We start from the raw sequence: 26821 nt of genomic DNA, 5'->3' as shown, positions 1-26821 counted from the left end.
ATTTCCTTTCATCAATTAGGTGACCCTGTTCTCACTGGTCTTTGGACAACGGGCAACAAGGACTTATAGTTAAACCAAAGGTCTACTCACACTCATCTTCACATTCAAAAATAGTTTTCCTTCGTAGTTATGGTTTTCTGTATTATTCCTTGGAAAACTAACTTTTTAAGATTAAGAATCCCATCTCTTGTATAACATACAACATTCTGACCCTATGCACCTAACAACTATTTATAAACTTAAATAGAAAAGCTTTTTTAAAATTTATGACAAAACCATTTTTTTTCTTAAAACCCTTAAATAGTAATACTATGCCCTGCTTTAAGATGAGAACAGAAAATTTAACAAAGTTTACAAATCATTTAAACATATAATCAGAGTTTCTTCAAGAATTTTTTTTTTCTGGTCTTTACCCACCAATGCTCATTCTTGTATGGTACTGCTTAAATCATACTGCCACCTAACCTACTAACAGGGACTTCCAGCCCACACTAATGTTTTTCTTCATCAAATTCTGTATTTCTTCTTTTTTAGAAGTATAGCATTTTGTGTATAACAGATTTTACTAAATGTTCTCCATTAGACTGTAAGTTGCTTGTCAGCAGGGAATTTGTCACAATACCTTTATACATTATTTTTTAAGATTAGGCATTATAATAGTCCAAAACAAGCACTTTAAAAAACATATTGAGCCCTAGCTGGTTTGGCTCTGTGGATAGAGCGTCGGCCTGCAGACTGAAGGGTCCTGGGTTTGATTCCAGTCAAGGGCACATGCCTGGGTTGCGGCTCAATCCCCAGTAGGAGGCATGCAGGAGGCAGCAGATCAATGGTTCTCTCTCATCATTGATGTTTCTATCTCTCTCTCCCTGTCCCTTCCTCTCTGAAATCAATAAAAACATATTAAAAAAAACATATTGAGTTTTAGAAAAGTATCTTTTGAAAACTTAAAGACAGAAATAACAGAAAATCAAAATATTATAAGGTTTAAGAGCAATAAAGGAGAAACCTAGTTGTCAAATGATTTTTTTAAAATGCTGGTTTCTTTCTTTTCTTTTTTAAAATATATTTTTATTGATTTCAGAGAGGAAGGGAGAGGGAGAGAGAGAGAGAAACATCAAGAGAGAATCATTAATCAGCTGCCTTGAGCCCCCAATCTGGGCATGTGCCCTGACCAGGAATCGAACCATGATCTCTTGTGACCTCCTGGTTCATAGGTCGATGCTCAAACCCTGAGCCACACCAGTCAGGCTCAAATAATTTTTTTTAATCTAACAAAGCAAAGTGTAGATGAGTCATGGAAGGAATATATATGTATAGTTAACACAAAAAATGCCGAGTCATTACTTAGAGGACTTTAAGGAAAAGGTTAAAAAGAACAATGCAAAGTCAAATTCTTAAACACTGATAGTGTCAAGATTTTATTCAGAAACATTAATTAAAGGTTTTACTTTAAGTAAATTGAAGAGACTCTAATTACTAAGAACTAAAAAAAAAAAGTACAGTAATGCCACTGTCACCAAAATCAATACTGATTATTAGTGGTATGTTCAAGGTATTATAATGGTTACTTAAAAATTCAACTGTATTACAAAACCTGACAACCTTGACTTGGGTGATACCCAAGGTTGGCAAAGTAAGTGGAATGTGGATCTGAGGAGTACACATGTATCAACCATGTTATAGAGCAGACACATCACAGCAGTAATGGTTAAGAATTAAATTTTCTTTTTTCATGCTAATCCTCACCAGATGATATTTTTTTTCATTTACTTTACTTTTCTTTTCTTTTTTTTTTTTTTTAGAGAGTGGAAGGGAGGGAAGGAGGGAGGGAGGAACACTGATGTGAGAAACACACATAGATTGGTTGCCTTCTACATGTATCCCCACCACTGGGACTGGGGATCGAACCTGCAACCCAGGTACATGCCCTTGACTGGGAATCGCACCTGCCAGGGCAAAAATTAAATTTTTTGAGTGAATCCTATTCACTCAAAGTGAAAGGACCAAATAATGCCCACCCCTCTGATGGATACAACAAAAATGAAACCCAAATCTACCCTTCAAATGAGTTAATCACTTCTGACCAAGTCAGAAAACACAAGTACCTTATAATTGCCAAAAAAGGAACCAAGTCAATTCTATAAAATTAGCCATTCATAATTAGAAAGCTATCTCTCATGGAAGGCTTTTACATCTTGCCTACAAAATACCTCTCCTTCACAAAACTACAGGCTGGAATCTTAGCACAACAGAGACAGACTACATGGATTAGTTAGGTAGGCATGGTCCCTCTCCTGCATACACTGGTTGACGATTGCAAATTACCAAAATGATTTTGTATAACTATGGCTTGGATGATGCCAATTTCAAAACCAACCCATAACTCACAATTCTTTTTGGTTGCATGGTTTATATAAAGATAGCTAATTTCTGCCTGTTTTCTAAAGAGAGAAAGGAGGCAATGCAAACCACTGGCAAATTTTTCATCCTCTACGTGGTTTTAGAAAAATTTTAAAAAGGGATCTGCAAGCCAAACCACTAAGAGCAGCAAACATGATATCATACGTGAAAATATTTTCTGACATAAATGAAAGGTACTCTATCACACCATTTTGAATCTGTCACTTAAGAATGGAGGAACTCATGTCCTAGCAAGTTAACCGTTTTTCTGTTCTCTCCAACACATAATTAATCATTTGATTTTAAAGCTAAGAGGAAAATTATAGGTTATGTAAATAAATATTAGACTATGTTTGAAAACAGAAATAGTCTCGTTTGAAAAAAGATAAGGCATATTATTTAAAAAACAAAAAAATTCCAGCTGGCCTTATTTTTCTTTCTTTTTAGAGTTAAATCTTATTATTTGAATCTGTAGGATCAAAATTTAAAGGATATATGTCTCATTTTCATTCCTGTCTCCAACTACTCTGTTCCCCTTATAGGTAACCAATTTTATTTAGTTAATTCTTCCAGTTTTTCATTATGCTAGTACAAGAATATATAATTACATATTCTTATTTTCTCCCTTTCTTACACAAAAGGTATTGTACAGTATACACTGCTTTGCACCTTGCTCTTCTCAGTTAATAGTATATTCTGAGGTGCTTTCTATCAATAGCACTTTTATTCTTTTTTTAAACAGCTGCCAGGTCTAAATGAACCAGTTCATTCAACTAGTCCTTTCCTGCTGAACTGCTGGGTTATCATCTTTTGATAGTACAGGTGATGCTGCAATGAATAACCTTGTACATATGTCATTTCTTTCTTGTGTAGGCCCTACCTATCAGTGGCTGCTTCATCCACAGCTACTCTCCCCAGTCTTTAGGCAGGGGCTCACTGACCATCAGCTGGTTTTTGTATACTAGTTCAAGCATGTCAAGCTCCCGGCTAGCGGGCTGCAAGTTTGACATGCTTGCTTTAGTTCTTCTTAAAATCCCCTTCCCCCACGCATCTTTATTTAACTCCTTTCCATCCCTTTGGATCTAAGCCCCAATGTTTTCCTCCAGCTAGCCTTCCACAATCCCCCACACAATCCAACTCCCCTTTGCATATTCACATGACCCTTCTATTAGATTGTATTTATGTATTTGGCTAATGCCTATTTCTCTTGACTATAAGCTCTATGATGGCAAGACCATTATATTTCTGCTACCTAACTCAGTGACTGGCACATAAAAAGCAATCGGTGACTATTTGCTGAATAAAGAAATAAAATGTCAAAGATGCCAATTATATACATCAATCTGTTCTCAGTATTTTACATGTATTTGTTTTAGCTTTAAAGTAATTATCTCTTGAAACCTTCAGTTCACTCCATTTCTACTGCCATCACCCTGTTCCAAGCTCCTATCTTTTCCTCTAAACTACTATATTCACCCTTATGTTCTACTAAAATCTATGCTCCATATTTCAGTCCTATCATTTACCAAGAATTCTTTCATTAGCTTCCCACTGATATTAAAATTAACTTTTCCTTAACGTGGTCTATAAGACCTGCATGGTCTGGCCCTTGCTTACTTCCCAGTTTTCTCTGTGCTCTAGTCATATTCATTCTGTGAACATATCACCTCTGTGTATCCCCCACCCACCCCAAAGGGCTGTAACACAAGCTGTTCTTTCCGCTGAGACACTCTGCTTCTCACTATACCTGGTTAATGTTCAACATTCTTCCTCAAGGAAGCTTGCCCTGACCACTCTTAACTGACCATGTACCTCTACTTGAAAGCACTAGTCACAACCAAAATTATGTATATATTTGATCAATGTATCTTTTACTATCCTACAAGCTTTTTAAGGGTAGAATTTGTTTTTACTTTGCTCATTGGGTATCACCAATATCCAGAACACTTCCTGGTGAGGCGAGACTACAATTTTGCCACCCCCAAATATGCCATCTGGGATGTTGTTTTTAGGCTGGTTGTTAAGAAACAAAAGACTAGAAAGAAACTTTGGCCCTCCCCTCCCCCTTACCTGTCTAAATAAATGCAGATAGAAAACCCTGCTTAAAGGAAGGGAGCATCACCTTAACATCACAATATAAACAGTGGCAGCCTGTTTGTTAGATTTCCCTCTGTGTCCCACTGTTTCTGGGTAGTCCAGGTAAAAATTTGTTTTCCACATGTTTCTGCTCCTTCTCATCTACTTGTAAAATGCCCATTTTCCCCTTGAAATCCCAGACCCTTGCTCCCCTTCTCCTTTGGCCAAATGGCCTGCCTATAAACCTCAACTGCCCAATGTCCTTGAGTCCCATATTCTTATGACATCCCCCACACAGATCTGTAATAAATTTCAGACATTTCCTCCTGTTAATCTGTTTCATGTTAATTTGATTATTAGACCAGCCAGAAGAACTTAGAAGGTGGGAGGAAATTATATTTCCCCGGATTTTGGCACACAGTATATATTTGAAAAAAAGGTTTGTTAACATAAAAAGCAATCGGTTTATGAATGGAAACAAAGGACAATAACAACATGAAATTATATCAAAGTAGAGGCCCAATGCATGAAATTCATGAGACCTCTCTTCCCCTGGTGGCCTGCCACTGCCAGCTGGGGCCTCCCTTCCCTTGGCCGCTGGCCGGGGCCAGCCGGGGAGAGGGGCCGCGGGTGGTTAGCTGGCCGGCTGGCCCCATCCCCCGGTTGAACTCCCAGTCAAGGGGACAATTTGCATATTAAGTTTTTATTATATAGGATTACAGGATGAAATATAATCAGGAATTAAGTATGGATGTAAAGTTGCAAGGGTAAGGGAAGGTTTCACAGGAACCAAGTATAGGTAATCATATCTGGCACAGTGTTGAAGTTGCTTATCATACTTATACATTTCAATCCATAAATGCTTATTATTAGTATTTTTAAAAATCTGAAACAGGTGTGGTTCTTTTACGTATATAACTTAATTTCATTTGACCTCTGAGCAAATACCAAGAGGCAATACTATTTATGCCCCCAGTTATAGAAATAAAGAACAGTAAGTCATTGGAATGAATTTTAAAACGTATCAAAAATAAGAAGTTAGAGTAATTTCTTTTGATAATGGGGAAAAAGAGATTTCAAGAATGTATGTGCTTGTACAAATTAAGTAATGATTAACATACTCCTTACAAATTGGCAATAAATATCCATTTTTAAAAATTCAGAGATTTGTATGTTTCACTCTCAAATAGTTTTTTTAAAATTATTTTTAAAACTGATTTGAGAGAAAGAAAGGCGGGGGGGAGAGACATGGATGTGAAACATTGATTGGCTGCCTCCCACATACACCCCTACCGGGAATTGAACCCACAATCTGGGTATGTGCCCTGACTGGGATCGAACACGCCACTCCCTGGTATACGGGATGACACTCTAAATGAGCCACAACAGCCAGGGCTCAAAGAGAAGTTTTAGTAAGTAAAGAATTTGCCCTCTAAGTTTTTCCAAACATTTACAGCATATTTTTACAAAAATGTACTAGGCTTTGAATATTTCCTATTACAGCCACTGAGTCATATACAGTTGTATAGTTGTCTCATATTACAGGAATATGTTTACTTTGTTCCAGGTGTTTTTAATTTTCTGTGTATTCTCCTCTTTCTCCTGCCTGACCACTTTAGTTCATTAGATTTTTCTCTGAAAGTTAAATTCATAATAAGATGCATATAAAATAAGTCTGTTATATATTTTTAAAAATCCTAATATACAGGAATATTACTGTATTCTGATTATATATAAAATGTGATATGAGGAAAATGTTTTTCATCAACCTAAGAATCAGGATGATTTTTGAGAAAAAATTTTTATTTTATTTTAAATTAAGTTAACTGTATAAATCAGATATATGTCCATGATGGATCCCAAGTCTGGTTCATCATTTTTGCCCCCTTGTCATCCTTTAAGTCACTGAAATATAATAAATGAAAAAAAAACAAACCACTGCATGTAATGATTAAAGGTAAGTAACTGACATTACTTTAAAGTGTATATTTTATCCTTCTTAAAATAAGAATATAATAAAATTAATGGGATACTTACTTTTTATTTATATCTGAAAATAAATTTGTTAAATCTGTGACAGGGTTTTCTTTTTATCCTAATACATTAACAACCCTGAAAAGAGATTTACTACCCCAGAGTTAAATTATGATCATCTTAAGGAAAACATTAATCTTAAATTACTTTTTTCATGTTCTACGTGATTCCAAGCCATATAAAAAGTTGTTTTAAAAAAATAAACATGGCTTGCTCACAATAATCTGCATGCTTTCTCTAACTTTTTGTTTCCTCTTTCCATGCAAACAGTACACACTGCAGACAATAGCAGCATTTCTGAAAGAGTGAGCTTTGCCCTCACTAAAGCAGTGTGGTAATGAGGATTCACCCTTCTATCCCATTTACTCCCATCTCTCTCACTGGCCTTCAGTGAACCTCTAATTCTGGGAAGAAATGCAAACACGCATTTGCTCAATGACTACTACACATTTAACACCATTGCTAGGCATCAAGAGCGCTGTAAAAGAAGGCATGGTACCTACTCTCACAAAGGCTACAGAGAAACAGAAATGCCCATTTTTTCTCTTTAACCTATGTTTTGTTTTGAACCTTGAAAGGAGCAATCAAAGGTAAAGAAACTGTGTCAATCCACAAGACAGCTCGAGTTACATTATTTAAAGGTCTAGAAAAAGAGAAATATTGATAAAAGGAGAAACACTAGAAGAACCTAATTAATTTTGTCCTTAACTCAGTGGTGTTTAGTAAATAAGGAAGAGACTATCAAGAGATTAATAAGGGTTGTTTAGGTTAAAGAATGAGAGTACAGATTGTAAATAGTAGAAGAATTCAATGTTTTCCATTAAGGATAAAACTATTTCTAAAAAAAGAAATCTATGACAAATATAGGTATGTGCACATATTACTCAGCGTTAATGCATGCACATTCACAGGAATGTTTGTATTTTACATACCTACTCCCTTTGTTTTGCCAGGGAAGGAAGGTTAGACTAACTGTATATAAACACCTTAATTTTCTAAAATATAGCTATGAATTTACTTCTTAATCCTTCTGAAAAAATGTTAAAAAGTTCTAAGAACAAAACAAGCAAAAACATTCTCACAACGTTGGGCCACTAAAATCTATTACAATAGTTATAGGAATGGTTCTTAGTCCTTTTCTCAATGACTATCTGCTTTCTACTTTATGCATATTCTGGGTGTTTGGTTACTTGGCATCTCATTTCAGAAGAGAAGTGTTGCTATGGGAAGACACTCTAATAGCCATGATATGAGAATCAAAAGAGAGTCCCTACAGCCTCCTCCACAAAGCTGCAAAAACAGCTTTTTAAAAAAGCAGTAACCTTTAGGACATCAAATTACAAAATAGCACATTCACCGATATTTCAGATAACTTTTGTTTAAAAAAAATTCAACATACAATATTTTAAAAATATAAACTTTGTTTAAATTCATGTGCTAAGTAGATTACCTGACAAATGATTTTAAAAGAGATATTAAGGTACAAATTCAGCTGTAGTGTAACAAAAGAACAAAACCCAGATTTGAGGTATTCAAACTGCCAAGAAAGCAGGCAGGGATGATAGTTCTTCAGCCTAAAGGCTTGTTTTCTCCTCCCTTTGCCAGAGCTATAATAATAAAAGGGTAAAAGTTGCTCAAACAATAACAAAAAATAAAAGTTTTCTCATGGACCTGTCTTCATCAAAATTATAGTTATTTATTGCTTAACAGAGACCAACGTGATCTCTTTATAGTTTTGAAGAATTAAATAAAAAAGATAAAAATATCAGAGCTTATTTATAGGTTTTATTTTAGACAGTCGATTACTGAGTTCACATTGAAACTTAGCTTGATAACAACTATGGAAAGCCAAAAACAAAGAATGTCTCTAGGCTACCCAAGAACATAAAATCCTTGAGAATAAAGCCAATTTTATTTTCTTGTTTTATATTAAGAAAGGTCAAAAGAAGAGATGTGACGACATTATTTTCAAAGCAATGACTTCCAAACCTTTATCTCTGAAGCTCTGGCCCTGCTTATCCCAACTCTAAACCCACATCATTAACTTCCTACCATTGTTTCCACTTGACTATCTTGTCATCATCTCAAACTAAACACAGGGTTAAATAGAACAATTTCCCAACCCTCCTCCTCCACAACCTTCAAGCCAAACCAGGTTCCTATGTTGATTTCCCAATCCCTGTCATGCAGTCTTTTTTTTTTAAATTAAAAAAAACACACATTTATTGATTTTTAGAGAGAGAAACATCAATTTTTGTTCCACTTTTTGTTTAATTGATTTCAGAGAAGAAGGGAGAGGGAGAGAGAGATAGAAACATCAACGATGAGAGAGAATCATTTATCAGCGCACACCCCCGACTGGGGATCGAGCCCACAAACCAAGCATGTGCCCTTGACTGGAATCAAACCTGGGACCTTTCAGTCCACAGGCAGACACTCTATCCACTAAGCCAAACCAGCCGGGGCTGTTGCACTTATTAATGTATTCACTGGTTGCTTCTTGTATGTGCCCTGACTGGGGATCAAACCCGAAACCTTGGTGTATCGGAACAACACTAACCAACTGAGCCTCTTGGCCAGGGCCTAGCATGCAGTCTTGAAGTCAGGGTATTCTTGCCTTTCTGCAGCTATTGCAGTGAAGGTTGTTATGAGGATTAAGTGACAGAATATATGTAAAATGCATAGCAACTGATAAAAAGTGCCTTCCCTGATTCATGTCTAAATCTGGGACCTACTGTCAAGTTTCAAAAATAGTTACAGTAAGAGAAGTAGCAGTAAATGGCCATTGTCTATCCATGTGCAATCTGCTCATTTTTACTTACTCTGGCAAAATTTATATAAGTATAGCTCGTTTAAAGGTACTGATTCTTTCAAAATAACTTTCCCTCCTTTTCTTTTTTAGAGAAAAGAATGGAGAGGGAGAGAGAGAGAGAAACATCTATGTGAGAATGAAACATAAATTAATTGCCTCCTGCACCCACCCTGACTGGGGATCAAACCTGCAACCTGGATATGTGCCCCGACTGGAAATAGAACTTGAAACCATTTGGTGTATGCGGCAACGTTCCAACCAACTGAGCCACACCGGCCAGGGACTTTTCCTCCTTTTAATAAAGGCAACACATCCTTTAATAGAAATTGTCTAAAGTACTAAAAATGTATAGAAAACAAAAATTACCCATAATTTCACTATCCAGAGAATAGCATACAATACCATTAGATCCCAATGGAATGCAATTATCATTTTATAAATTTTCTAAAATCATTTTCTCTATTTGCAAAAATCCTGAACCCCCAAATATTTTCCCTTCAAATTAGCTTTGGGTAGAGCCCATAACATTCTAGCATACTTCATTTAGCATTACACTGCCTAGTGTTGATCCATTATAGGACAGTTTGTCAAAATATTTTCATATTTAAAATATACATCTATATCTAAGTATTGATATAGTCTTATCCATAAAAATATTATACAGCATAACTGACACATATGGATAGATATATGAAAGACTAATATGATGCCATCTATGTGCTCACAATCAGCACTGTGCTCTTGTTTGAATGATGCCAGGCAAAATGTCTGATAACTCTGCTGAAGTTTACTTTCATTGTAATGTTTTCACATGAATTCTTTTTCACCCATTGAAGCTAAAAAGGGGGAGTGGTGGTGCTGGACTTGGTAGGTCTCAAGGAAATGTATCATTCTGCAGCTTTTATGGTAACCAGAAGAGTTTCTAAGGAAATACTAAGGCCAAGAAAAAGATATCAACAGACAATTCAAACTGAAGAATAATTTTAAGAGAGTACCTGGAAGAAAGCAGAGTTGAAGGCCTATCATGGCTTCAGAAGATGTGCACAGGAAGGGACCACAAATGTGCAATGGTAAGAACCCCTCTCCATGGAACTGAGCTACTACACCTACTGACTCTCTTACTTCCAGAACTACAGCTCGCTCACAAAATTGAGTATGCATGTAATGGAAGACATGTTAAAATGGGAACCTATTCTTTACTTAAACCAAAACTAAGGAGCATAATATTATATGAATCCATCTTTAAGTGAAGCCTACAGTAAGTAGGTCCATCTCAGCTTTCACTATCCTAGTCCTCGGATGTGTTCATGTTACATGAAGATAACGTGATTTCTTGGCTAATTTCACCTAGATTATGCCAAATGCAGCTCTATGCTGGACTTTCTAGTCATTCCTCATTTACCAGTTACTGCACAGAATACTCTTCCGTTCCTGAAATCTGCACCTACCATTAATAAAAAGGTTTTAAAACATCCAGAGCAGAATCTATCATTGTATAACTTTTTTTGCCAATTGTTAGACATGAAAGACTAGAACAGTAGAGTTGATGATGACTTTTACAACAGAAAGGTAAATATATTTTGGATACTTCTAAAAACTCAAACACTGATTACAGGTGAAATTCCATTTTGCAACTGTAATGAAAGAGAGTTAACAAAAACAAAAAACTTTCTATTTATTGCTCTTTAGGGTGACTTTTAAAAGTTCACAGAAAGATCTCAAAAAGTAAAGAATAAATTCACCTTATTTTCTTCTAGAAATTTCAACTTGATAGAAACATCATTGCGCATTTTATCGTATTTTTCCTTATGTGCTTGGAACAGATGCTGTGACTGCTCGATCTTTGGCAGAGTGTTTGCATCACGTGGTCCAAGATTCAGTTCTTCCAAATCAGTGCGATATGCATCATATTCAATCCTGGAAAAAAGAGAATGAGTGAAGCACATTACAAAACAGAGTGAAATAGGTTTAAGAAGTGAGCTAGAAGTACATTACAGTCTCATATTATGCCTTAATAGATAATAATTTTCATATATACTTTATACCTTATGCTTTTAAAATGATGTATTTCTTTAATACAAAAAACTATTAATATAAGCATGGCGGGAAACAAAATTCTACTCATCTCAGAGTAGAATTAAGCTGCCCCTTAATCTCGTTAACTATCCCTTCCAAAGCACAGTATTAATTGACAAGTAAAATTTCCAAAATGTGAAAACCAGTTTGAAAAAGACAGACGTCAAAATCTAATGCTAACAAGAACAAGAGTAGTGATCTGGTTAATACTGATAAGGCAAAGCAGGTGAGGATGGACTTTAGAATGAGATACTTAAAATGAACCAATAAAAGGAAGTTAAATTGAGGGTTAGCAGTCCTTAAAGTACAGTTTATGTCAGCAATGCACAACAGAACTATATCGCGAGCTGCATATTTAACTTAAAGTTTTCTAGTAGTCACATTAAAGTAACAAAAATTAATTTCACATGTTTTTTAATAATACATTTTATCAAAAAATCCAAAACATTATCACTGCAACATGTAATCAATGTAAAACACTGTTAATAAACTATTTCACTTTTGGGGGATACTGAGTCTTTGAAATCCATCATGTATTTTACACTCCCATCACCACTCAAATCAGGCTGGCCACATTTCAAGGGCTCAGCAGACACACATGGCTAGTGGCTACCATATAAGACAGCACAACTCCAGATGGATTTCTATAACATTAGTATTCAGAATGTGACACAGTATCTATCATAGAGCATTTACCACCTTGTGTTCCCTGATATGTACCCCCTAATATTCTCCCACAACTAACTGAAATAGTTACCTCACCCACTATCACTCCATGATCCCATAAGCACCTCATAATACCTCAAATACAGCACCTGTGAAAGTATAATACTATCTTGTTTATTAAACAGTGACTTATCCAGCAGTCATAATTACTCAGTACTCAGCCAAGAAGAAAGTGACCTCTAATTTAGTCAAAGTCAGCACCACAAAACTTATGCCCTAAAAATAATGCTCTTTATTCAAATCTCTCAAGTACAAGTCATAGTTCCTTTTCTGAGAATTACGAACATTTTAAATGTCAAAATATATTGTATATAAGACTTGAGAAAGAATGTACTGAACCTAATTTATTCTTCACTTGTACTGAATTGAACAAACTTGATCTTTCAGGGCCAAATATTCATTCATTCATTCACTGAAACATTGATTCATTCAACAAATATTAAGTGAGCACATTCTATGTTCCAGGCACTGTGCTAGAAAGTAGAGCTATAAAGATCATCAGATAGTTTATCTTTGAGAAGCTTACAGTCAGTGGTTCTCAACCTTCTGGCCCTTTAAATACAGTTCCTCATGTTGTGACCCAACCATAAAATTATTTTCATTGCTACTTCATAACTGTAATGTTGCTACTGTTATGAATCGTAATGTAAATATCTGATACGCAGGATGTCTTAGGCGACCCCTGTTAAAGGCTCGGTCGATCGCCAAAGGGGTCGCGACCCATAGGTTGCGAGCCACTGGATTAGAGGTCGACACGTTCTTAAACAACTACAACAAAATGAGATCCCCTGCTCTGCCACGAGAGACGCCCCTAGAGTGGAAATCACGAGGAAGAAATACATAATTAGATATTTGAAAGGCATCTCAGAGTAGAATTAAAACACTAGAATAAAATTTTAGAGGATGTTAAAAGCTTACAAAGTAGATTGTGGAAGGGCAATTGGTAGAACTTTCCAGGAAGAGAATACTATGGACTAAGGTGTTTTTATCTGTTTTAAGATATCATGAAACATTTGGAAAGTAATCCAGTATGTTAGACCCTGAAGTTGGACCACATAATGGAAGGAGTCAAAGTCAAACAGGTAGACAAACCTGAGATTAAGCAGGGCTTAAAGGCCATTTAATCCATAGGACAAGGGATGGGAAGCCACAGAAAGAACATGTCACAGAAAGAACATGTGCAATTTGTTCAGGACAGAAAGATGATTACAGTAGTAGTGTAAGGAATGGAAGATGAACTGGAGTTGAAGATTAAGAAATCAGAAATAAGGAAACCAATTAGAAGATTATGGGCAAAAGAATCAGGACAATGGCACTGGAGCTAAGAAGGAGGAGACAGATACTACATTTTTAGAAGGCATTGACTTTGTAACAATTTGGTTAAATTCCATGGGTTCTATATAGCCAACTGGATGACCACTCTATCCTTCCCTGGCTCTAATGTCTTCAGCTACTTTATCTCTTGCTGCTTCATATATATAAAGTAGTCAGGATTCCAGGTATTAACTAATATCTTTGCTTATTATTATGGCCAAATTAGAAGGGAAATAACTAGAAGCAAACATACTAAAAAAACTACAAAAATAAAAGAGAAAAAAGTAAAACAAAAATAAATAGTAATATGTGGTGGCTTAATGTGAAGACAAATATCCTTCAATTGCCTTGAATCACAATTTTGAAACAATAGTGGTTAATTTACGCATAATCAAAGTTATAATGCTGACCTTATATTCCCTTAATTTTTACATCCAGAGTTTGTAGATGGTATCAAAGTAAAACTTTCCATAAGTGCTTCTTTAACAGTGCTCATTACAACCAGAAAGAGAAGCATACTCAGTTTTCAAAATGTAACTCTTCAACTGCCAGTCTGTATTGAGTCCACATCAACAAAGTTAGTCATAGTTGGTTACTTTTGGTTTATGTAAAACTTCTAGAGAATAGGTGTCCATATCTGAAAAGTCTTGACCACAATTGACTCCCTTGTCGGTGCTGCTGTAGAGAAGTGTTGAATGGGCTGTTATTTGGTTTTTTATACTTGAAGCACCAGAGGGCTAGGAAATGCTTGTACACAATGCACAATGGGGAGCATTAAAAGGCCAGCCGAACATTTGCCTAAATTGCCACTTTCTGTGCTGGATCAAATAGCCGACCCTTGTCCTAAAAGTCAGTAAATTCTGGTTTTGACAGAGAATAAAATTTAGCTACTGAGAAACTTTTAATCTGGGATTCCTTTTTACATGTTATCCCTCAGTAGGCAATGCTTTAGTGTTACAACCAGTCAATTCCTTAGCTACTTCATAAAAAGCACAGAGAAGTCAAACCCCAAGCTAACCTTGATGAATAAAATCATATGCTGTAATTTCAATAAAAAGAACAAATTATGGGGCAAGGTCATTATTGGTGGTGGTTTTTAAAGCACACACAGAGGATGTCTAAAGGTTTCCTGATAATCAGCTACCAAGTACATATAACTTGATTTATAATTTTGTTGAAGTTTCAAACAAACCTCTATATTGGACAAACTGAGATCTTATATCACATTGTGCTTTGTCAGATTTCTCATTATAAGATACGAAAATTATTTTTTATAATAAGATGTGAAAATTTGAGATTTAAAAGATGCAGTTCAAGCTTGAGGCCTAATGATCAAAAGTAGAAGGTAGGAAGCTCATGGATTCTCATTTTGGTTTTAAATTAGCTCTCCAAGTGAGCAAAGCATTCAACGTCTAGAGGTTTATTTTTTTCTCTGCAAATTAAATATAAAATGTGTATGGAGTGACTTACCTAATAAATTTTTCTTTCTTTAATATGAGCTAGTATTTTTAAAAGCATGTCAGAAATAAAGATATTTTTTATCTTTAAAATAAGAGAAAGATATTACATGTCTAAAATAAAATATATTTTACATTTTGAAAAATATTTTTTAGTAACTACATATATTTCAAAATAGGTGGACAATTATAAAGTAGAGAAACAGAACTAGATTCATGTAGTGTTTAACTGGGGATACTTTTGTAACAAAAGAATTTGCAACTTCAAAACCCACAAATATTAAAACAAGAGTGCTTAAAATGATTAAAGAGATAAAAAGAAGAGTATTCATTATGAACAAATTAGGATATTATGAATAAGGACAGATTTGAAAAAGAATCAAATAGAATTTATAGGAATGAATCCTTTGAAACATACAGCCAAGGTCACGAGAGGACTTAAATAGAAATTGGAGAACCAATTACTGGAAATATTGAAGGGATTCCTACTGAAAGATATCTTATTGAGAGACTCCTTCAATGTTACTGAGGAATATCCTATTGATAGATTCTGTTTCTTCTTTTCCACCTTCTGATTTTAATACTATGTTAGCAAATAATTCAAACAATAAAGTAAAAAAAAAAAAGTCCAAAATCTAACTATGGCACTGAGCCCCTTCTCCTTCCTCCTCCCACCAGACAACCACAGCTATTTGTCTTAACCTTCATTCCCAAGTCATTAAAAATCTCATATGAGTTAATACTAAATTGAAAACATAGCATAGGATAGAAGCATCTCTTCTTGTGGAAAGATCAAAGTTAACTTTCCAAGTGATTTGGGCTTTTAACGTATGTAAGGTAGAAGAAAATACATACTTAAGAATAAGTACTTAACTGCAAAAAAAAAAAAAAAAAAGACTAGATGAATTTAGTTTGCATAAGCATTTCTCACATCATTAAACTAGGGCCAGAGGCCAAAAAGTAAAAAACTTCTAGAAGGTAACGTTTGCACTTCAATTACACTACAAAAAGTATAACAGAAAATGAAATTTCAAGTGGTAAGAAGAAAAAAACACTTCAAGGGGCTTTGAATGAGCGTGTGTGTGTGTGTGTGTGTGTGTGTGTGGGGGGGGGGGGATGGAATCTGGAATCAAAAGTTGAAAACTGCTATCATGGGTCTGCTACTTTTTAGACATTTATAAGTATTTATTAATATGTACTTTGTTTACCTAATAGGATGGTAATGAGATGGAGAAATTGTGTGTGTGAGTGTGTGTATATAAAATGTATGAAAACACTGCATTATACACAGCTATGACAATATAAGGCAAATATTTAATTTATATAAAAGGTAAAATTTGAAAGAGTTTGAAAGCTGGTTATAATCTGGATAAATGGAAGATCAGGGAGTTGGTATCCACAACATGAACAAAGTCAAAGAGGCAGAAATGAGCTTGTAAATTCAAGAGAAATGGAAACTATAAGTCTGGCTACTGCAGAAGCAGTCAACTGCTCACAGTGGGAAGCAATGGTAATAAGGGTGAAAAGGTAGGCTTAGGACAGATTATACAGGGCATCTAGTATCTACCTGGTAGAACACAAGGCCTTGTCCCCTTCTAAGGAAGCTGGAACTGGGAGAGCCTTCATCTCCTTATTCCCTAGCAGCCAGGGTTTGGGCACATGACCAAGATTCATTCGGGCACCTTAAAGGCAATGAAGCAAATATTCAGGGGTCTTTTGGAAATTATTTATGGTAGCTGTGGCAGCATCAAGTACCAGGGGTACCCAGCATCAGGGTCCTAAGTAGATTCTTCTGAGGAATTATCTTGGCTTTCTCTTCTCTTGCCATTCTGTTGGCTCCATAGGCTATCCTATAACCTAACACATTCATGTACTGCCCATATTGGCCAGAGTTGGTTTCTCTTATTTACAAACAAAACCATTACAGAATTGCATACCATCTGTAAAAGAGATAATATAATGAAAATTTATACCAACCTGGCACTTTCATACTGTTTCACAGTCATTAATGTATCTTCAATTGTTTTATTCACCAAAGTGTTCACACTGGCAATGAAAAAATTAATGGCTCCAAGAAGAGTCTCTCCATTTTTAGCCAGCAGCTTCTGGGTGTCTGCATTATAGCCAAATTCTTCCTAAAACAAAAAGTCACCTTAACTTATCTAGTAATAAATTAGTAAATTTATTTTAAAACTCTCAAATATCACTAATGGGAAATTATTTGATTTAGAACTCTAGCTATAGAATTTTTCTGTCAATGTTTAAAAAAATAGGAATCTAAATTATAACTAGCTATATTATTACCAGAAAAGTCTAGTAAACCAAAACTGTCGTCAGCTCAGATGCATAGCAAAATAAATAATTTTAAGAGTTAAACTACTTTGTACTAGAAAGAGTATTTTCATTTCTCCTTTTTGTTTCGATTATACTGTAAGCACAGCTGTTAGGAAGAAAAATATAGCAGATTATTAATCAGAGAAACTATAACTTTCACAACCAAATTAGGTAACAATTGGCTAAAACTTTCAGACATAAAATAGATTGCGCTTTTGTGTTTTGACTAAATCTCTTTGAAGTATAAATATTAATAATACACATTTCTTTGTAAACTTAGTGACCAGTTGACGCCCAAGCTCAGGTCTATCTGGGCATACAGCTGAGGAAGGATCACTCGACACCAATGAATTCATTTCTCTGAATAAACTGAATCTTGGCTCAGCAACATTACACATGGCTCCTTCAGATATGGCAAGGACTAACTCTAAATTTTCAGCAGTAAAAGCTTTACAGTCCAAGTTTGATTAATTAACAGATTATCAGGAACACATCAGACCAAATAAAAATGTTGACCATATTGTAAGATGTATCACTCAATTTGAGAATTCTGAAGTTTGTCATAAAAATTTTTACTTTAGCTGAAGAGAATGTAATATTAAATTAACTTGAATCTTAGAAGATGCAAGTTTAATACTAGTGGTATAGCTATAATTAAATTTTTAGGAGATAACATATTCAACAGTTAATGAATAGCAGGAAAGTAAAATTATCTTTATTATGCTAAAAGTATTTTCCATTTAGAGATCCAGTACTCTATATGCTGGACTGAGGAAAATCTATACAATCTAGAAGGCTGCTCTTTTACTAAAAACAAACAAAAAACTAAAACTTAGTAAGATGAAACAGCAGCAGAAATAGTATATCGCAGAATTTGAAGTCCTATATTTATAGATGAGAAAAACTGGCCTAAATTCAAAGCAGACAGGAGGAGTAAACTGCCACTATTCTGTTTCACGAATGTGAATCTCACCTATAATTCTGTCATGAGAATGTGTATAAAACTTAAGATTTTAATGTATAATTTGAAAACTGGCTAGAATAAAAAAGCATTTTTACAAGAGATATAGTAGTAAAAGACATAAAACAATTAGGACACTAGGAAGAAATATACATATGTACATGCATTATGAATAAAATACATAAATAATTAAATATGTTTTGGCACCGCAAATATGATAAAACATAATTCCTAAACTTCATTTAGTTGATAAGTTATATTACTATTCTGTTAGAGACATTTTACATATTTTTGTGAATTGCCTTAGTAATTACAAATAAACTAAACAAGTAAAAGAGTACATACATCAAGAACAAGGTTGTGGTTCTAATCTGCGACCAAAGAAGGAAAACCAGTCCAATTGCCTGATCTAAAAATGTGCTTACTTTACAGATGGAGAGAACAAAGTTTGAAAATATTTAAAAAATTTTTTATTGCCAAACCGGTCTGGCTCAGTGGATAGAGCGTCGGCCTGCGGACTGAAAGGTCCCAGGTTCGATTCCGGTCAAGGGCATGTACCTTGGTTGCGGGCACATCCTCAGTAGGAGGTGTGCAGGAGGCAGCTGGTCGATGTTTCTCTCTCATCGATGTTTCTAACTCTCCATCCCTCTCCCTTCCTCTCTGTAAAAAATCAATAAAATATATATATATATATAAAATTTTTTATTCTTTAGCAGCTCCTACATCATTTACATCTACCAGATGCAAATTTACCAGATGTAAATAAACAGCACTTCCCATTAAACTTAGGACTAAATAATTAAAACATCTGATTTGTTCTAAAACATCAAGTTTTAGTAATATAAATTATTATGTAATTGATAACAAATGCATTATTTTAAACAATACAGAGCAATAAAAATATAAGTATTAATTGATAATTTATAGTAATTTGGGTTGTGTGAACTTTCCTAATTTTGATGTAGATGTTACCCTTTAAATTGAGAAAATACAATTTAATGAGGTGCCGTGGTATAACAGAACTAGGACTCAGAAGGCATGTGATAAAATGGTAAAAGTCTAGTTTGGTAATTCAAACAACTTGAAGTTCACATCTTGATTCTGCCATTGACTGGATTTGTATCTTTTGTGAATAATTTAAATTCTTTGTGTTTTAATTTCCTTACTAAGAAGATCATTTCCATACACACCTGATAGGAAGTATAATGAGATAATCTGTATAAAGATTCAGAAAAATGACAGATATTTGTTAAAATATCATTTCATATTACCCTCAGGACATCGGATTTTTTACTGGTAGATGTTGGTTGTTTCTCTAAAAAAGGGAAGAACTGGAATAATCTTTAAATTTTCCTCAACTTCCAAATGCCATAATCCCATCAACAGCTATCACATCCATCCTAATTTATGCAGTGCCACCAAGTGCCAGGCCCTGTGTTAAGTATTTTCCACGGATCTCAGTTAATACAGCATAAGATGAGAGACAGTGGACACCATCTCTTCACTACTGCACCCTGCTAAGTTATCCTCATAAAGAATCAATAGCGGCATGGCTGGTGTGGCTCAGAGGTTGAGATTGACCCAGGAACCAAGAGGTCACCAGTTCAATTCCCAGTCAGGGCACATGCCTGAGGCAGCTGATGGATGATGATGTTCCTCTCTCATCAATCCTCCCTTCCTCTCTCTAAAAATCTATCCCCCCCTCTCTCTAAAAATAACAAAATATATATAAATTTTTTAAAAAGAATCAACAGGCAAAGAAGCGAGTAACTTTGCAAGCTGGCATGAGTGATCCTGATTACCAAAGGAAAATTGGATTGCTGCTCTGCAATGCAGGTAAGGAAGAGTGTGCCTGAAATATAGGTGATCCTTTAAGGCAGTGGTCGGCAAACTGCGGCTCGCGAGCCACATGCGGGTCTTTGGCCCCTTGAGTGTGGCTCTTCCACAAAATAGCACGTGCGGGTGCGCATGTACAGTGCGACTGAAACTTCGTGGCCCATGCGCAGAAGTCGGTATTTTGTGGAAGAGCCACATTCAAGGGGCCAAAGAGCCGCATGTGGCTCACAGTTTGCCGACCACTGCCTTAGGGCGTCTCATAGTACTCCTATGCCTTATGACTAATATCAATGATTTGGGGCACCCTACCAAGCAAAGAACCACAACGGCTGAGGGGCTGGTTGAAAGCAAATTCAATATAGAATGGGTAGTAGAAGCAGCTATGACTATGTGGACATTTGTAGAAATAAGGACTATACTTTAATGAGTATTTCTTTCTTATTTTGTCATAAATACATTTGTGTGTATAAATACCTTTGTTTTTCTCTTCCCTCTCTTATCTCTTTATCATGTAACACAGTATATGTTAACTTACATCATAGTATTTAAGTTATAGTATATCAAAGAAAAAAATGAACGTTACCCAAGGACTTTGCATCCTCTTCTGGGGAAAGAGTTAATATGTCTTAAATAGTCTGCAGGACAGTTGTATCATGATAGGTGGAAAAGACTTCATTATTGTCTTTATTTTGAGATTAAATATGGTTTAAGAACATGTCCATATGTGCTAAATTGAAATGAAGGGTTGTGATAGTTAATTTTATGTGTCAACCTGTTTAGACTATGGTGTCCATTTGTCTGGTCAAACACCAGTCCAAATGTTGCTATGAAGATACAGATTTGTTGATTCGAATATTTATAATGATAAACATTGGAGCGGTGATTTAAAGTTGACTTTAAGGAGATTATCTTCCATTATGTGGGTGGCCTCATTCAAATAGTTGAAGCCTTATGAACAAGACTGAGGTTTCCAGGAGAAGGAATTCTGCTGTAAGACTGTAACATAGAAATCCTGCTTTAGATTCCAGCCTGCTGGCCTACCCTACAGATGTCAGATTTGTCAACCCCCGCAATTCCTTAAAATAAATCTCTTTGTGTGTGTGTGTATATATATTATATACCTATCTCCTATTGGTTCTATTTCTCTGGAAAACCCTGATATAAAAATATCCATCCAGTAAATATTGATTCTAGGTTCTCATTTACCGTTATCATTATTATTTTTTAATCCTCAACAGAGTTTTTAATCCTCAACAGAGGAAATGTGTTTTTAACTGATTTTTTTTTTTTTTTAGAGATAGAAAGGAAGGGAGGGAGGGAGAGAAAGAAACATCAATGGGTTGCCTCCTGTATGCACCCTGATCGTGGATTGAACCCATAACCTAGTTATGTGTCCTGACCAGGAATCAAACTGGCTACCTTTTGGTATATGGAACGATGCTTTAACCATGCCACCTGGCCAGGGCTAGTTTACCATTTATTTTACATTTATAAACATCAATTAGAATGTTAAAGCCAATGAATTTTCTATTTCCTTCAAATCACTTAAGTATACACACTTGCCTTGAGCATTTGTTCACTGACAAATCATATCAAGCACATTTCGGTGCACAAACATCATAAAAGAAGAATATATCATGTCTTTTTAGCAAAATAGGATGGTCCAAATTCTTGACCCAAAATGTTGCATGATGGGAGTCACTCCTGCTGAACGACTAACTAGATGAAAGAAAATACCTGAAATGGTTAATTTTATGTGCCAACTTGGCAAGGCCATGGCATCCAGATATTTCATCGAACATTATTCTGGATGTTTCTGTGAAGGTGCTTTTGGATAAGATTAAGATTTAAATTAATGGACTTAAGCAAAGTAGACTGTCCTCCATAATGTAAATGGGTCCCATCCAATCAGCTGAAGTCCTTAATAGAACAAAACTGACCTCCCAGAGCAAGAAGGAACTTTGCTAGCAGACTGCCTTTGAACTCAAACTGCAGCTCTCCCTGGGTCTCCAGCTTGCCAGCCTACCCTGCAGATTCTTTATGTACTGAGTCTTCATAATTGTGTGAACCAGTTTCTTAAAATAAATCTTTACATATCCACACATCCAGCTGGTTCTATTTCTTTGGAGAATCCTGACTCATACAATACCACATTTCCTTTTTGTCCTTAATAATACATTGTTACTCACTGACCCTTGGATTTAAGATGAATTTTCTGGGATATCATCAGAAGACTCATAAACTAAGATTTCACTTATATTATCAATTTTGCCATTATTGTTAAGAGTCAATACTGCTGTCTTTGCAATCCTCTTCTGATTTATCTAATAATTGTGAAATATCTTCCTCTGGTATTATCTTCTCTTTGCCATTATGGGCAGGAAATGGAAAATTCTAAGTTCTCCGTTGTGTTCATGAATATTAAAAAAAAAAAAAAAGACCACAAAAATGGTTTCTCCAGATTTCTTTTTGGCAACACAAACAAAAAGTATTTCTCTCACTATTGTATCATTCTAGGCAATGGTGTCTTTCTTTTGTTTTATTATCTTAGTCATTTCAGGAATTGAATCATGACCTCCTGGTTCATAGGCCAATGCTCAAACACTGAGCCACACCAGCTGGGCTATCTTAGTCATTTTTAACATGGTTGGAAATAACTGATGAATAGTGATGAAATAATTCCTAAGATGATGAAATAGCAAAATGTTTTAAGATATATAAAAATAAGATCATTAAGATCCCATACTGTGTCACTGTTTTCTTATGAACCCATATAGTAGTTGCAAAATAAAAAGTTTTATTCTATTAAAAAAAAGAAGTAAATTTTCTCACTGGGAGACCTTGAAGAAAGAATAAAAGTCATGAAATACCAGTTCTTACAAAGAGTTAGAAATGCTCAAACAGAAAACTCAAAAATTAAAACTGAGTCCAATGGACTTGAATACTGAGGGTTATTAACCTCTTAATTCTGCAAATAAAGGATTCACATATACAAAGAAATGTAATAAAAGTATTTATTAGCTAAGACTGACCATTAGTTGAGTTAATTCATATATAAGCCAGGTCAGCAAATGTATCTCCAAGTTGCTTAGAACTGTATCTAGCATATAGTAAGTCCCCAATCTGTTAACTATTATAATTAATTAGTGGCCTGGGGCATGGATTCGTGCACATTGAAAGGAAATTAATTAGAAATATTTTAATATTGCTATTCACCCTTTCTCTATAATAGAAGTGTCAGAGATGAAAGAAAATGAGTAAAATGTATATGAAAATAATATATAAATTAAATAACATAAAAGACATGATATAAAAACGAAAACATGATATAAAAACATTGATAAAAACAATGACTAATAAATTGATTAAACTTATTCCAGTATCTCCCTGTATACCAGATTAAGAGTAAAAACACTTTCAGAGTGCTTGACTAATTTCCCTTGTGATGAAGTATTTACAACTTTAACTTTAACGTCACACGCTCTTCGAACTCGAGAGAAAGCAACATATAACTGACCATGTCTGAAAACGGGTTCAGGTAGGAATATTCCTACTCTGTCTAGAGTTTGTAATTTATTAATAGTCATTCCAAAAGCTGGCATCACGAGAAACTGTCTTCGAATTAATTTAAATGGGAGGCCAGTGTCAGACGGGGATAGTTGTGCCAATAGTTGGTCTTCAGACATGTTCTGTCGACGCCGCCGCTTTCTTTTAGCATCAGAATGTCAATGAAAACAACCAAATTCATGATCGACAATGACAGATGGAAACACACGCGTGCGACTGGCATCAGCGAGAGCTTTATATGTATTGTACACGTGTGAGTCAATGTTCATTTTTAGATAGCCAGTGTGCATCATATGTACCGGCCCGTCGGACGGACAGACCTCGGTCACTTAGGCTTTTATATATATACTAGAGGCCCGTTGCAGGAAGATTCCTGCAAGAATAGGGCTTCCTGAGACCGGAGCGAAGCTTCCTGAGACCGCTGCCTGGCTCCCTCCCTTCTCCGCCACTTCGCTCCCTCCCATCTCTGCTGCCTCGCTCCCTCCCGTGTCCGCTGCCTCAGCTCTGCTCCCGTCTCCGCTGCCTCAGCTCTGTTCCCTTCACCGCTGCTTTGCTCCCTTCTGCAGCACTTGGCTTCCTTCTATGCAGTCTTCAGTCTTCGCTCTGCGCCTGTGTATGCAAATTAACCGCCATATTTGTTGGGTTAATTTGCATATTGCTCTGACTGGCTGGTGGTCATAGTGGAGGGATGGTCAATTTGCATGTTTCTCTTTTATTAGTGTAGATAGATAGATAGGTTTATTGAGTGTAGCATTACTGTTAACATATCTGCAACACTTCCCCAGGTTCTATACCCTGGCTACCTCTTTCTATACTGTGGGGCTTTTTCTCTGGGTCATAGACCCTCTAAAGATTCCACTTTGGATAGCATCATGGAGAAACATAGACAGACCAGGATATAAATTCCAGTTCTACCTTTTGATTCATAATCTTATAAAAATCACCTAACCTCTCTTGGCTTCAGTTTCCTCATCTATAAATTGGGGATAACATTTCTTGCAGTGTTGTTCATTGAATTACATGATATAATGATTATAATGCATTCAGTCTATTACAATTGTGGACACTCAAAACTGCAGCTGTTATACTTATCCCACTTTCTAAATATTAATTAATTCTTTTTGTCTGACTCAGAATTGAAAATCAGTATTTTTCACTATTATGATATATGTTGCCATCTCTAGCCAGCTTTCTTTGTCCAAGTTTCTAGATATTATGAAATGATTTAATACTCTTTATTATCTAACTCTTGAAGTTAGAAGTCTGTATGCAAGGGATTTCTATACCCTTAGGTGAGAGAAAAAAAAAAGACAAAAAGGAGTCACTTAAGATATCATAAGAAATTGTTGGAAATGTTTTGCTGAATAGAAATGTATGCAGAAAAATAATTTCATTCTAAGACTCACAATTTATACTAATGATTCAGTAAAAGTATATCACAAATCCAGTCCAGCAAGTTACTACTTGTTCAAGACAATAGGAGACTAGGTAAGAGTGAGTTTTCAATAGACGCGCAGATTTACGTTTTATCCACACCCAGCTATACATAACTATGACTCTTTCTAAGTTCAGGCAGGCTGAGTATTCCGTTTCCTTCCCTCCAATCAAGTTCCCTTCCCCTGAAGCCTCCAGCTGACATCTCTAGAGTACAACTGGTTCACTATGATGACACAAGTCAGTTGGGCCTTCTTAAAAATTATATTAGACTAGAGGCCTGGTGCATGAAATTCATGCATGGGGGGGAGGGGCTCAGCCCAGCCCACGCCCTCTCACAATCCAGGACCCCTCGGGGGATGTCGGGCCTAAACTGGCAGTTGGACATCCCTCTTGCAATACGGGATGCTGCATGCACCAGTGACCATACTTTTCATACAGGTGAAGGGCATCTTGCTGTTGTATGGGCAGCTACATTTTTTTTGCCCTGATTATAAAAAGTAGTACATAACATGATCCTTCTGAGGCAGTAGTACCATTTTCCCCATCTTATGGATGGAAAAACTGAAGCAGAGAGAAGTTAAGTAATTGGCTTTGTCACACAGTTATAAGTGTCAGAATCAGGGCTGACCGCAAAATGTGCAAGCCAGAGTCCATGCAAGTCATCACTGCATCATCCTGTTTTTTCAGTGTTAGAGTAACCTTGCCATGTTTTAATTTTTAAATCTAAGAGACTGTTCCCAATGTATAGGGTAGGGTTCCTAGGCCTGGCCGGCGATCAGGGTCATCTGTGGGGCAACTGGCAGGCAGAGCGATCGGGGGGGGGCGGGGGGGGGGCCCTGCTGGCACCCACCTTGGCTGGCGGCCTGGTGCCACCCGCTGGCCAGCTGCGTCCCCCGCCACCGCCTATGGTTGCCTCCCTCTGCAGGGCGACCGGCAGGCAGGGCGATTGGGGGCCCCCCACTGGCACCCGCCTTGGCTGGCAGCCTGGTGCTGCCCACTCGCCGGCCCCGCCCCCTGCCATCAATTGCTTCCCTCTGCGGGGCCACCAGCAGGCGGGGGGATCGGGGGGGGGGGGCCGCTGGCCCCCCCCTTGGTTGGGTGGGGGGCCTGGGGCCCCCCCCTTGGCTGATCCCGCCCCCCCGATTGCCACTTGCTGCCGGTTGCCTCCCAACTGGGGGCAGCTCCTGCGTTGAGTGTCTGCCCCCTCGTGGTCAGTGCGCATCATAGCAACCAGTCGTTCCGCCGTTCAATCCATTTGCATATTAGGGTTTTATTATATAGGAGGATATCTTTTAAAAAACCTAAAGATTCCAATTTGATTAAGACTTCAGCAAATCAGAAATGTAACAAACTACCTCTTAGAATACTCCTATCGCCACTCGCCTCCCCCCACCCCATAGTTATTTAAAATAATCTTACATGGAGTTCTAGTGACTTCAAACTCAGGTCAGCAAATGCATCTCCAAGTTGCCTTTGTGTATGTACCATCTGAAAAAGCTGGGTTGACAATGTCTGAGCAAGTCTTAGAATATTTTCATACTTTTTCTTGTTATCTCTTAATATGTCAATCTGAGCTTCAAGTTCAAGGTCCACAGTTCTTGACCCACGGCCTAGCTTTTCAGAGATAATTTGTCGAGTGCACTAAAAGTGAAAAGATGCATTTTGTTTAGAAAGAAAAAAAGGAACAAAAGAAAAAAAATAATACAGCAATCCAAAGTAAAATGCTAGAGCATATGGCATATATCATTTTTGGCTTCACAAAAGGCAGACTAACAAACTAAAAACTGTCAG

The 26821-nt window shown here is 36.3% G+C and overlaps 1 protein-coding gene across 4 annotated transcripts in view; it reads right to left on the bottom strand.

Moving 5' to 3' along the window:
• ARFIP1 (ADP ribosylation factor interacting protein 1) overlaps positions 1-26821 on the bottom strand; it is an 83032-nt gene that overhangs the window by 13046 nt on the left and 43165 nt on the right. For all 4 annotated transcript variants that reach the window (XM_006081786.3, XM_006081789.3, XM_006081787.3 and 1 more), the window contains 3 exons: positions 26450-26671; positions 16873-17030; positions 11065-11239 (listed from right to left, as the gene is read on the bottom strand). In XM_006081786.3, coding sequence (XP_006081848.1) covers positions 11065-11239; positions 16873-17030; positions 26450-26671 — 555 coding nt within the window. The remainder of the gene's footprint in view (positions 1-11064; positions 11240-16872; positions 17031-26449; positions 26672-26821) is intronic.

This window comes from Myotis lucifugus, unplaced genomic scaffold (assembly GCF_000147115.1).
Source record: "Myotis lucifugus unplaced genomic scaffold, Myoluc2.0 scaffold_1, whole genome shotgun sequence".
NCBI classification, from domain to species: domain Eukaryota; kingdom Metazoa; phylum Chordata; class Mammalia; order Chiroptera; family Vespertilionidae; genus Myotis; species Myotis lucifugus.
This window is presented reverse-complemented; position numbering and strand designations above follow the sequence as displayed.